This window comes from Peromyscus californicus, unplaced genomic scaffold (genome assembly GCF_007827085.1).
Source record: "Peromyscus californicus insignis strain IS unplaced genomic scaffold, ASM782708v3 Scaffold_6__1_contigs__length_162567912, whole genome shotgun sequence".
NCBI lineage: Eukaryota > Metazoa > Chordata > Mammalia > Rodentia > Cricetidae > Peromyscus > Peromyscus californicus.
Window position 1 is genome coordinate 7,340,080 of NW_026294584.1, and position 13,457 is coordinate 7,353,536.

Below are 13,457 nucleotides of genomic sequence, written 5' to 3' on the forward strand. Positions count from 1 at the left end.
TTTAACTTGAAGTCATGTCGGATTAATGTAAGAACTTAGTCCAATATGGCCCTCCTTTTTAGAAGACATGTTGTTGTTGTTTTCATTTTATTTTTTCATGCGTTTGGTTTTTGGTTCTTGGCTTTTCTTTTAGAGAGAGAGAGTGATGGAGTGGGAAGAATATAAATTTCATGGATAGATAGGATCCAGGAGGAGTTGGGAGATGGAAAAATCATGCTCAAAATATATTGTATGAAAAATTTAAATATGAAAAGACAGAACACAGATAAAAAGAAAGACATTAGAATGATATGTCTCAAGCCCAACAGCACTGAGTTTTAATGTCTTTCAGTACAAGTTAGAAGAAAAGTTTAGAAGAGAGTATTCCCTAAAACATTCTCAGGAAACACTGCTTGCTATCACCTTAATTTGAAATGTCTATCTCCTAACAATGCATTTCTGTTTTAATATACCTGGGTTCCTGTTACTTTGTTTTTGAAGCCCTGGAAAACTATTAAGTCATCAATTAAATTTAGTATCAGAGTTAATTAGTGCATAAACTCAATATAGCTACAGAAATGCCAAGGAATTATTACTGAATAGTTAATATAAAAAATAAACTCAATGACTGAAGCTCACCATGTAATTGAAAGAATTAAAATTAGCACTTATAAAACTAGTATTCTATAAATTCTATTTAGAAAACAAATATCCAAGCTGATATTTTCAAATGTTACATATGTTTACATTTTGTTGATTTTGTTGAAATTTAAATTTAATAAATAAATATTGGTGGTAGAAAACATGCTCTAGGAAAGGAGAAGGTAGGGAAGAAAATGAGTTATATATGGAGAGGCTTAGCCAAATCAGGAAGCCACATGGAAGCTCATCACTTCATAATCTAATTGAAAATTATAGAATTTAATAAAAAGACTGTAAAGAGATGCCCTGTGCATGAGTAGATAATGCTGACCTGAGAAGCCATGAGCTATTAGATGGAAAATCCTAGTGGCAAGTGTGACATGCCTCTCTAGAAGTAGTTGGCCAGGTAGGTGCACAGACTCCCCAAAACTATACAGATTATGGCCATTTCCATTTGTTTCCCACCAGAACTGGATGATAAGAGCCTACTGATGAAGACATCACATACTTTGGTTGCAAAAGAAAAAGAAGCATGCTATACCTGAGCTGCAACTTTCCTCCTTTCTAGTTAGCCTTCATAATGCTGAAAGTTGCTATGCAGACAACTTGGAGAGAGAGAGTAAGGTCTTCCCCAGCTTTAGACATTGCATACTATAATATTAATTTGCTAAGCAAAAGATATTTACTGATACAATAGTCATATGACTATTTTAGGAACAACAATTAATTTCTGATTGGATCTTGAGCATTCTCTCTAGGAATATGTTTATGTCTGGTACTGTGGACCTGGTTAAGGGCCCATGGTTAGAGATAACATAAAAACTAGAGATGAACTAAATGTTTTTGTTTTGTTAAGTGGATATAGTATATATATATGTATATACACACTAGGGCTTTCCTGAGCCTTGATCAAAGAAACTTTCTTTTGCAGAGGATGTCAATAATGCAAAGGCTCATGGTTGTGCAAGGTACACAGGATAAGTGAGCACTGTGTGCTCCATAGCAGACCCAAACAGCCCCCTCCCAAACTTAGGGAACATCTTGGGAAAAGGCACAGAAAGAATGGAGACCAAAATGATCGAGAGTATAGCTGCAAGTGTTGGTTTATGAATATGATATGGCTGAACACAAAAAACATACAGTAGTGCAGTTGCTACAAACAGCCTTCACGAGACTGAGCCAGCAAACATTCAGTCATAGATAAAGAGGGGATTATAGATCCCTGTCCTGTGCAAGGTTACCAGAGGAAAGGAAGTCATTGTTTTCAGTGATATAGTCATTGCTGTGTTACTCAGGCCCCAGGGGGTACATTCATTGTCACCCACATGAGCAGCCCTGGTTAAACCCTATGGGTCACAAAGCAAGCAAACATCAAAACAAAATCAAAATCAATCAAACAAACAAACTGACCAAATGACATTAAGATGGAAGGAAGAGGACTCAGCAGGTGGAAGAAGGGTAGTATAAAGAGGGTAAGAAACAATGGAGGCAGGTGTGTTATCCAAATTACCAACGAATAAGTTAATGAAGAGATCCTTCACTTCTTTCTATAATATTCTATGGGGAATCGGGTTTGTGATTAATTCTACCTCCATTTGCTGATAGAATAATTCTGGGCAGAATTTTAAATGTCAGCCAGGAAATATCATTTTATGTTCATCTTTTAATCATGGTTTTAAGTAATCATCAAATTCTGTCTTACTTGATAGACGTACAGGGATACAAATGTATATGCATACATCTCCCCATACGTGTTTGTGCATTTGATTTTTATATGTAATCCATCATCTTATTATAATTATATATGATAAACCTGAGTTATCATAACTTGGAGAAGTCTTTCAGTAAAAATAAAAGATGAAAATCAGAAAGAATGTTCATCAGAGGCAGTTGTTTCCATATATTACTCATAAAAATACCAACATGGAAATATTTTAGAACTACACAGATATTTCAGCAACATCTTTGTGACTTTCTAAGAACATTATTTTGTATTATTATTAAACTTGTGTTTTATTTGTTAAAATCATATTAAATTTTATTAGAAATATTCTTGATAGCTCTGTGTTATATTACTCAGAAATACTGAAAAATTATCAAATAATTACAAAAATCACATTCTCTCACCACAAAAAGTTAGATGATAAAAAAAGGGGTAGCAATAGTTTTTGTTTGTTTGTTTGTCTTAAATGAATATTTTCATTTTTATGTAAGCTACACAAATAAAGTGTGGCTGTTTTCCTGCTGAGCTACTCCTGGCCTGGTTCCAGAGAGTAGCACCTATCCCTATTCCATCCTTTGTTTAACGTGGACACCTTTTGTTTCTCTTATATCTCTTTTTTCTCTTATCGCCCTATGTGAATCTTGTCTGAGAGTCTCCCAAGGATCAAAAACTTAGTTCAGGAAACCCAGAAAACCATTGTACTTGAGAAATCAAGGAATTTACACTTGGCATTTTATCTTTAGGAGCTCCTTTTAGGTTGCTTTGAAGGTATGGAAATTAACTGGCTAAACTGTAAATAGGGAGAAAATAAAAATGCTCTAGGCGAAGGGAAAGGGCTTCAGTCCTTCGAGGCTGGACCCCCCTACAGCCACGAAAGACTAGATTCATTCTTAAGATGCCTTAAGATGCTCTGTGTCTTCTTTCCATGGATCCGTGTGAACCCACACACCGGTGCCACGACAAACCACAGCAACAAAGGATGGTTGTTTACTCTCAAAGCAAGGGAATAGAAAGATAAGAATAAGTGTGTGAGAATTCTAATCATTTGGAGGAATACCATACCAAGAAAAGGTCTGCAGTATGTAAAATGGAGTAGACAATTTAGTGTCACAAGTAAGCATGAAACATGCCTCACTGTACATGGAACATGCCTAATTTCACCTGTGTCACCATCAGATATGTTAGGTATTTTTGGAGGCTGCTTTCCAAGCATTGACTTAGACATCTGTGTTCTTTGTATTATAAATTTTCCTTCTTTACGGGCTTTGTTTCAGGAGTTGGGAAGGCAGTTGAGTGGCTGAAGTGCTTGCATGTAAACGTGAAGAACAAGTTTGCTCTCCAAAGGGAAGGTTTAGTGGTTTCTGTTGCTCACCCCAACACTGGGGATGTCGAGACAGCTAAGACTCTGGGGCAGGATGGCCAGGAGGTTTACCCTTACAGGGAGAATTCTGAGCCAGTGAGAGACTGTCATAACACACAAGGCAGGAAGTTCCATGAGTCAACACTCATGTTCACTGTTGGTCTTAACACAGAGGTGCACACAGAATAAGGTTCACCAACATACACACACACACACACACACACACACACACACACACACACACACACTCACGCTGCACACAGTCTTTCAAAACGATTGTTAAAAGGCAAACTGGGCAAAGTTGTTGGTGCCAGGTTTAGCAAAGTTTTTCATTGCATAACCTATTCACGTTAACCACATTCTTTTTTTTTTTTTTTATTAATTTATTTTGCAATACAATTCAGTTCTACATATCAGCCACGGATTCCCTTGTTCTCCCCCCTCCCGTCCCCCTCACCTTCCCCCCAACCCCCCCCCCCATTCCCATCTCCTCCAGGGCAAAGCCTTCCCCACAGACTGAGGTCAACCTGGTAGACTCAGTCCAGGTAGGTCTAGTCCCCTCCTCCCAGGCCGAGCCAAACAATCCTGCATAGGCCCCAGGTTTCAAACAGCCAACTCATGCAATGAGCACAAGATCTGGTCCCACTGCCTGGATGCCTCCCAAACAGATCAAGCCAATCAACTGTCTCATCCATTCAGAGGGCCTGATCCAGTGGGGACCCCTCAGCCATTGGTTCATAGTTCATGTGTTTCCATTCATTTGGCTATTTGTCCCTGTGCTTTATCCAACCTTGGTCTCAACAATTCTCGCTCATATAAACCCTCCTCATTCTCGCTAATTGGACTCCCAGAGATCCACCCGGGGCCTAGTCATGGATCTCTGCATCCAGATCCCTCAGTAGTTGGATGAGGTTTCTAGCACAACAATTAGGGTGTTTGGCCATCCCATCACCAGAGTAGGTCAGTTCGGGCTGTCTCTCGACCACTGCCAGCAGTCTGTTGTGTGGGTATCTTTGTGGATTTCTGTGGGCCTCTCTAGCACTTTGCTTCTTCCTATTCTCATGTGGTCTTTATTTACCATGGTCTCCTATTCCTTGTTCTCCCTCTCTGTTGTTGCTTAAAAGTAGACAGGACATGTGAAAAGCTGTACATTAAAATATAAATATAAAATATCTTTTGAGCAGAAGACAGTACTATATGTCATTGCTTCTACATTATAATAAACACTCAGGAAACCATAAAAAACCATATTGATTTTGAGTAGTGATGAGGTGGGTCTTAGTTTCCATTATGTGAATGGTAGATTAAATATGTCTCCATTCAATTTTCTCTAGTTCTAACATTTTCCTTCTTTGTGATAGCATTTAGGACTCAGTGCTTCTTTTTTCTACTCAAACTTTCTTGCCACACTTCCAATATATACTATGCTAAGAAAATATTTAAGGAAATCCTTTGATTATGAGATAATGAGAAAAGATACATGAGGAAGAATTCTGCCTTCAAGGGCTTAGGAATATAATATACTAAAAGTACTATTTTATAATTTAGTTCAGAAAGATTTAAATGACAAAATGTAGATATGAAGAAACCTGGAGACACTGAAAAAAAATGATTAATATCCAACTTGCCATCTACCAAACTGTTTTTGGTATTTCTGTTGCCTCCTTCAGCTTGCATTCCTTTTTTTTTTCTCCAAATGTGATCTTACACAACTTAAATAAAATCTGTAGTAGGTTAGTTCTTTATGCTATATTTTAAAATTCTCTAAGCTCTGCCATACTTAGTGCATGAAAGAAATTGATTTACAGTTTTTACAGTTTAAGTTTCATATTAATATAAACAGTTCAAGGAACATTTTGCTTTAAAAAATACCCAAGATGAGGAACATTTATGCTCCAGCTTTAATTCCATAATCTATAAAAACAAGAACATTTTAAACATGTTTATCAGTAGTAGTTAACTAGTTTCTAGCTTTTATTTTTGTGGAAGAAATGGTGAAAACCTCATCCTAATAAAACAGAAGAGCAATATCAATCGGGTTTTTCTCCATCTGTGCAGTAGCCCTAGTCTGCTTAAAAAAGATGTGTACAACATTCACTATGAGCCTAAGAGCTTTACATAGAGTCGAGTTTAAACTTCAGTTATACTGCAGGATTACATGGTGTGTCATCAGCATTTTGCAATAGAGAAACCATTTAAAGTATCTCAATAACCTGTCCTGTTTCCACAATAGTAAGTGGGAAGGCATATAGTTCACACCATTCAGGTGCACAAGTTCTGGAGCTAACAGATCCAACCTAAAGATCTTTGTACGTATTTCACTAGCAGGAAGGTACAATACATGTGCAAACCTTCACACCTCAGAGGGTCATTTCTGCTACAAAGAAAAGTTACTAAAACTCCCTTTCTAAACAAGTAGTTCCCCCTAAAGCCAGACCAATTTCGTGTGGACATCGCATGCTTTCAGACAAATGGTTTCTTTCAGGAATGAATTTTGAGACTGTGACTACTCTGAAAGGCACTTTCAAGGAAGGAAAGGCACTCATTTTTTAGCCATTATTCAATTATTATTTGAGATGTAGAAAATGGCAAATCTTTCCATGTTCCAGAAATGGAGCATGCATCTGGCATGTGAGAGCCGCTGTACTTCAGTCTGGAAACAAAGGGCATATGTTTGGTAACAATTCCTTCAAAAGGAATCACAAAAAAGACAGTGATGATTTAGAAACTGTCCTCTGAGGAAATTGATCATTCTCTTTGCAGGAGACAAAACAGCCTTCAGTTTTGTATGCAAATTCTTGTCAGCAAGTACGTTATGGGGTAATATACAATATATGATCATGCTATGAGATGATTTTTGCCTGGGGAATTTTTTCACTTTGTTTTGTTTTTATTTGAGTCAAAACATCGGCTTTGTTTTGCTTCAGACTCTGGCAGGCACACTATTGGTATAAAGATTGATTTGCTCACCTTGAGTGCTATGGACACGAAAATTTTGTCTTTGGCTGGACAGGAGCACAATGCCTTGTAGCGATCTCTTTGTTCACAAGACAGGCTCCTTCTCTGGTTGTCGTTTTCCAAAATGAGTTATTGAGTTATTCTACCCATTTATGTACTAATTCATCATTTAACCTTCTACCATTTAATCTATCCACATGTTTGCTATGGATATAGATTTAATATTGTATCTTTCAAATATTTTCTTCAAGCCTCCATGGGCTGCCATAACAAAACACAAAGGTTGCATGGGTGAAATAAGAGAAGCTGACTTTTGTACCAGTGAGTGGTTACTGCAGTCAGTTTTTCTCAGAATGTCTACACAGTGGGAAGAGGGTGCTCCTTGGAGAGTTTGCTTGTTTTTCTCTGAGTATACTAATCCAGTCAGACTAGGGCCCCACGTTCCACACATGCCAATAACTCCAAACAAATCACACTGGAGATAAAGCCTCAGCATAGAAACTTGGGTGTGTATGATCATTCAGTCCAAAAGAACACTAATTTTTCAGTTTATAAAAAGCATAGATTTTGTTAGTTCATTTTGACAGATAAAGTATAAATGCATTCTTATGCTTCTGACTTAAGTAATAGAACACTACTACATTTATCTTCATTATGGGTTTTAGTCTCTGTTAAAATAAGGTACTATTTTCAAAACCTATACTTTCTGAATAAAGCATTGGTAACCTTCAAACAGTTTTTCTCTGAAATATTTTTAGAGTAAAGGGTTTGCAATTCTAAGAAATGTAAAAACTTTGCCTGATTTCAAGATATCAAGTATTTTTTTTCTCGATTGTATCTTTCTAATTCCAAAAAAGAAAGAGCTATGAATGCTTCATAAATGAAGAAGACAGCAAACTCTTCTCACTTTACCTACTGGATTTTAGGCATTCCACGCAGAATGCAATGGCAGTAATAGGTTCAGAAGTCTTCACACTTAGGCACTCTCCTAGTAGAGAAACTGTTAATATGAGTGTGTTAAGGTATATTGCTGGAACCTTGCACAGTCAGGAAGTTTCATTAACTTATGACATCCTGAGCCATGGTAAAAACCATGAAAGTCACTTCGTTAAATTTCTCTCTAAAAAGATTTCAGTCTGGTTTATTGCACTTTCCAGACATGACGAGGCTGTAGTGGGGGATCACAGCACAAAGCCAGAGACAGCACTGAGAGGTTAGCTCACCCCAGCACATATGAAAATCTTCACCTGAAGCATTATGCAAAGGCTCTACTCAAGGTCTGCAGCTTTAAATCACCATTTGTTTAGAAATGACTGCCTTTTGTCTGGGATCCAGGGTTGAACATCTTACAGTTCTCAAAGCAGAAAAAAAAATGCAGTCACTTGATAAAGGGAGTTTGGCTCTATCTATAAAAAGAAGAATTAATTTTTCTGCACATTTCCACCAATGAAAGTGATGCATTTGATTACATTGATATAAAGCTCAAACAAGTCAGGTCAAATACACTCTTGCATCGAATATTTAAAAGTCTTTGTGTCTATACTTCATTCTATGAACCTCTGACTGATCCGATAGTCTTTACTACTTAAAATATGAAGGTATTACCTCACTGAAAGTGAGAGATAGAAAGAACATTAAGATGAACAAATAGACAAATTAAAATGCATCAGAGTTGCCTGCAAAATCATTAATGTGTGTGTGACTGTTTACAAAAACATGCTTAGTTGTTAGAATGATATTTCTAATAAATTAAGTACAACTTGTGATACCAGGCTAACTCTTCATACAAATTCTGACTGTGTGATTCAAAAACCACAGAGTATTTTGCATGACAATTTTATCACTGTTCATTACAGTTAAAAAGTAGCGAGACCACACATATCACTGTGATCTCTGGTCAATGCTGAAAGACTCTACTAACCCCATTCCCAACTACCATTTATTTTCATTTTCTGAGAGTATGCCTGTCTCTTAAGTGGTAAAAATACCTCGAACATTGATGCATTCTTACCAGAACATGGATGGTCACCTGAGTAGTAGCACTTCTCTGTCTGAGAGGGTCAGGGAGAGCATCATTGGCCACATCTGTGATTCTCACAGCTATCTTATACTGAGAAACTGCTTCTCTGTCCAGGGAATTCAACAGCTTTATCATCCCTAACACAAAACAGTGGAAAGTTATTGTCTTTTCTTTAAACAGTCAATTGCCATATTATAACCTATAGAAATGAAGTCTTTGTTACAGTAGCAAATAAAATTTACATGATATAATTAACTTTTGTTACATTTTTGTACCATTTTTTGCACAGTTAAATCATTCCAGATGCTAATTCAGGCATCAGTCACCTACTGTACATTCTCAGGCATTTGGAAGAACATGTGTGTAAAGGCTTTCTGAACTTCAGTATATCAAAGATCAAAGCCTCACTGCTCCTCCTGTGGTTGCTAAGAATTATGGATGTAGCTAACAAAGCAAGGTGAACGCTATAGAGCTCAAGGGAAGGCTTCTGATTAAAAGTTTTTATTTCCATTGTTTCTGAATATGCTACATTCAAAATTAGGTATTTATTTTTCATTTTAATTTTTGAGAATTTCATACATGAGTACACTGTGTGTTAGCATAATTTAACTATTCCCCTCTAACTCCTTCCATATCCTTCTTGAGCTTATAACCTCTTCTTTTATACCTGTTATTGTTGTACATAAATACATGCGTATATATTATATTTATACAGACATATATATCATATACATAATGTACTGAATCCAATTAGGATTACCTGCACGTACATGTTTTTAAAGTTGATCATTTAGGATTGGGAAACTGTAGCTGGACTTTTCTCCAGTCCTGCCTGGCCCACAGTCAGGACAAATCTCTCTCACTCGCCAGTCCTGCAGCCGCTTAGATCCAACCGAGTAAACACACAGAGACTTATATTGTTTATAAACTCTATGGTCACAGCAGGTTTCTTGTTATCTAGTTCTTATATATTAAAATAACCCATATCTATTAGTCTATAAGTTGTCACGTGATTCATGGCTTACTGGTACCTTACATCTTGCTTTTCATGGCGGCGGCTGGCAGCATCTTCCTGACTCAGTCTTTTACTTCCCAGAATTCTCCTCTCTCCTTGTCCAACTTATACTTCCTGCCTGGCTACTGGCCAATCAGTGTTTTATTTATTAACCAATCAGAGCAACACATTTAACATACAGAATGTCCCACAGCAGGAAACCTATCAGGGGCTCATCCCTGGAGAAAGTCAATTCTCCCTTTTATTATTAACTAATATCAGTGATTTTACATTACCTGTATCTGATTCAATGTAAAATGTGGGTGGTATTCCAAAATTGCCTCCAACAATGGCATATTGTACATTGTTAAATGGCCAGTCTCCATCTGTATATGTAATTTTTCCAACTAGTGTATCAACTGGACTATTTTCAAAGATACTGAAGGTAAATGCCATCATAGTTCTAAGAGGATTAAGTTCATTTATACGGATCACCCTTAATATGATTCTAGTGATGGCTATGGAAAAAAAAAATTCATGAGTGTAGATACAGCAATGATATGTCCTCTTCAACAATTCTTACTTTTTCCTTTATAACAATCACATTCTACATTTTGTATGCATAGGCTTCATAAATATGCTTATGTTGATGTTCTATTAGTAAATTATTTACTTCTGGTTATAGATTACTCAAAATTAAGTTTAGCATAAAAATGCTTTATTGACAAATTTTTCATATTATCCAATGTAGAATAAACTGGTTCCTTATTCAATATTTTAAACATGAAAATATTATAGAAAGATTATATTCAACAGTTTTTCAGTGACTGCAAAGTTCTGTATTCTGTGTTTGAGAAGCATTACTTCAACCGATTTTTAGTTCTATGTTGGCTTTCAGTTTTTAAATAGTAATATAAATGGGCTAAAAAGTTAATTTAATTATAACTATTTAATGCATTATTATAACCTATAGTTGGAACTTTTTTACTATAACAAAATCTAAGACCTAATGTTTAAAATACTGTGCGTCTTACTTAATTAAAACTATATTAAGAAACTGAAGTTATAACTTCTTACTTGAGAGCATAGGAATTCCTTCATCAGAGACTCTTACAAACAATATATATTTAAAGTCCATTCCTGAAAAAATGGGATTATCGTAATCTAGATGCATAGGTCCAATCTGTAAATGAAAAATAATACATCATTAGTTTTGTTTGAATTACATGCCAGGTTTGTCAATTATGGGTCCAAAGTGAAGACAATAAACCAATAAATAAAATTGTTACTTTGCAATACTACTGTCCAGTTGAATACCCTAAGAACCACAAGACAAGCCATGTATGTAATTTTAGCTTACAAAGTAACCACACTAAAAATTAAAAACATGTAATTAATTTTAATAAAATTATTTTATTTTATTCAGGCAATACTTTCTTTTAGGCAAATACTTTATTCAGGCAAACATATTTTAAGTGATATTATTTCAAAAAGTAACAAAGGGAAAATACTGGAGGTGCATACATTCATTTGTTAATAAGAATCTCGTTGAGGTCATCCCTTACTTCACAGTTGCAGTGCAACCCAGAAAAGTTGTATTGCAGGTTTTCAAGGGTGCGCTTAGCCACTGGCTTCCACAGGACAGTTTGAACTCTTCCTGGTTAGCTATCTCTATGAACCGGCACAGTGAAGTGCACCCAGTCCTCCACCACCCATAGCATCATGAGAGGAAATGGCTACTTTTCTGCAGCACACCATGGTGATGCAGTATGATGATCCACAAGTTACAGAAAAATGGATTTTCAGCTTATGAAATGTTCAATTTAGGAATTGTCTAATTGGAACATATCAATATTAAGTTGAAGGACATCTGAAATTACTGTTTTGTATTTAAGATATTTGCAATGACATTATAATAAACTTATTTCCTTTTTTACAAAACTGAATTAAATCTGGATTATAATTAATGAGAGTAATCTCCCAAAAACAAAACTAAACTGCAAGCTTCAAATTCAGGCCACTACAAGACGTGAGGTCACCTGTACTAAGGGTCTATGTGCCTCATACTTTTGTTCTTTAGTTTTACTCTCCTAGGATGGATGTATAGGGCAGACATGATGTCATAAGGATGCTTAATAGCATTAAATACACAAGTAAAGCAATCTAAGAGTCTTTTGTCCACATCTCTTGCATAATGATACAATCCTTACAGTGCTCACAGCCTAGACTTCATCTGAGACATTCCAAGAAATGTAAGAAAAGCACATGATTGCTGCTCATTTCTCCAGCTTACCTGAGGTCTTTTCCATGCCATGGCTGTGTCCATGTTAGCTATTTTTCCTAAAAGTTAACATTCACTATTCAGGGAAACTATGTGTAGCAATCAAATGATTAGTTAGCACAGAAATATGTTGCTTTTTAAAGGTCCTATAGTTTTTTCCGAGACTTACAGCAATGAAAGACCATGGACATTAACCATCAGGCAGAGAGGTAGTTTCTTTAGGAATTAATAAAAATATTAGGTGGTTTCTGAACTTAGGCCACTGTTAAAATTCTATAGTCTGCCTTCTAAGTAGATAAAGAGAGGTGAAATAAATATTGTCAATGACACTAACATCAATAACTCAGTTAGTTCATGATGGTAGTGCTCGACTAAAATTACTGCCTATGCTAACCCTATTTGTGTTTGATCATACAAAAAGTAGAAATAAAAATGAACATTGAAAGGAATTATTGAAACTGTAAGAAAATAACCAACGCTGGAACAAACATTATAGGAATATTATGCATGACAGCAATAGCATTGAAGATCATTGTGGAATTATGATTCTCAGATTCAAGGCTTGAGATTTTGATATTCTAAATGACAAGAAGTAAAAAATAGAAATTTTATTTTCCTCCAAACTACAAAATCAATTTCTTTACATTTTGAACAATGTAAAATTGAAAGACCAATTGTTTCCTGTGCCAATGTGCCCAAGGCTATTTCCTGCTTTCTCATCTATCAGGTTCAGTGTATTAAGATTTATGTTGAGCTCTCTGATCCAGCTGGATTTGAGTTTGGTGCAGGGGGATTGGATGGATTGATATGGATCTATTTGTATTCTTTACATGATGACGTCCAGTTAGACCAGCACCACTTATTGAAGATGCTTTCTTTTTTCCATTGTATAATTTTGGTTTCTTTGTTGAAAATCAGGTGTTCATAGGTGTGTTGATTTATGTTTGGGTCTTTGATTTTATTCAATTGATCCACCTGTGTGTGTTTATACCAAGGCCATGTGGTTTTTATTACTAAACAACTTTCTGAACAGGACACCAATAGTACAGACACTAAAATCCACAATTAAAAAATGGGACATCATGAAACTAAAAGTTTCTGTAGATCAAAGGACACCATCAATAGAACAAAATGGAAGGCTACCAAATGGGAAAAGATCTTCACCAATCTCACATTTGACAGAGGGCTGATTTCCAATATATAAAGAACTCAAGAAACCAGATATTAACAAACCAAATAATCCAATTAAAAATGGGGTACAGATCTAAACAGAGAATTTTCAAGAGAAGAATGTCAAATGACCAAGAACACTTAAGGAGATGTTCAACATCTTTAGCCATCAAGGAAATGCAAATCAAAATGACTCTCAAATTCCATCTTAGTCCTGTCTAAATGGCTAAGATCAAAAACACAAGCAACAACTCATGCTGGAGAGGATGTGGAGTAAGGGAAACACATTTCCACTACTGGTGGGAGAGCAAACTTGCACAGCCACTTTGT

The 13,457-nt window shown here is 36.0% G+C and overlaps 1 protein-coding gene across 1 annotated transcript in view; it reads right to left on the reverse strand.

Annotated features, from left to right (window-relative positions):
- LOC128098662 (cadherin-related family member 3-like) overlaps positions 1-13,457 on the reverse strand; it is a 164,790-nt gene that overhangs the window by 104,039 nt on the left and 47,294 nt on the right. The window contains exons 14-16 of the mRNA XM_052719972.1: positions 10,754-10,859; positions 9,973-10,194; positions 8,674-8,819 (exon numbers count right to left, since the gene is read on the reverse strand). Coding sequence (XP_052575932.1) covers positions 8,674-8,819; positions 9,973-10,194; positions 10,754-10,859 — 474 coding nt within the window. The remainder of the gene's footprint in view (positions 1-8,673; positions 8,820-9,972; positions 10,195-10,753; positions 10,860-13,457) is intronic.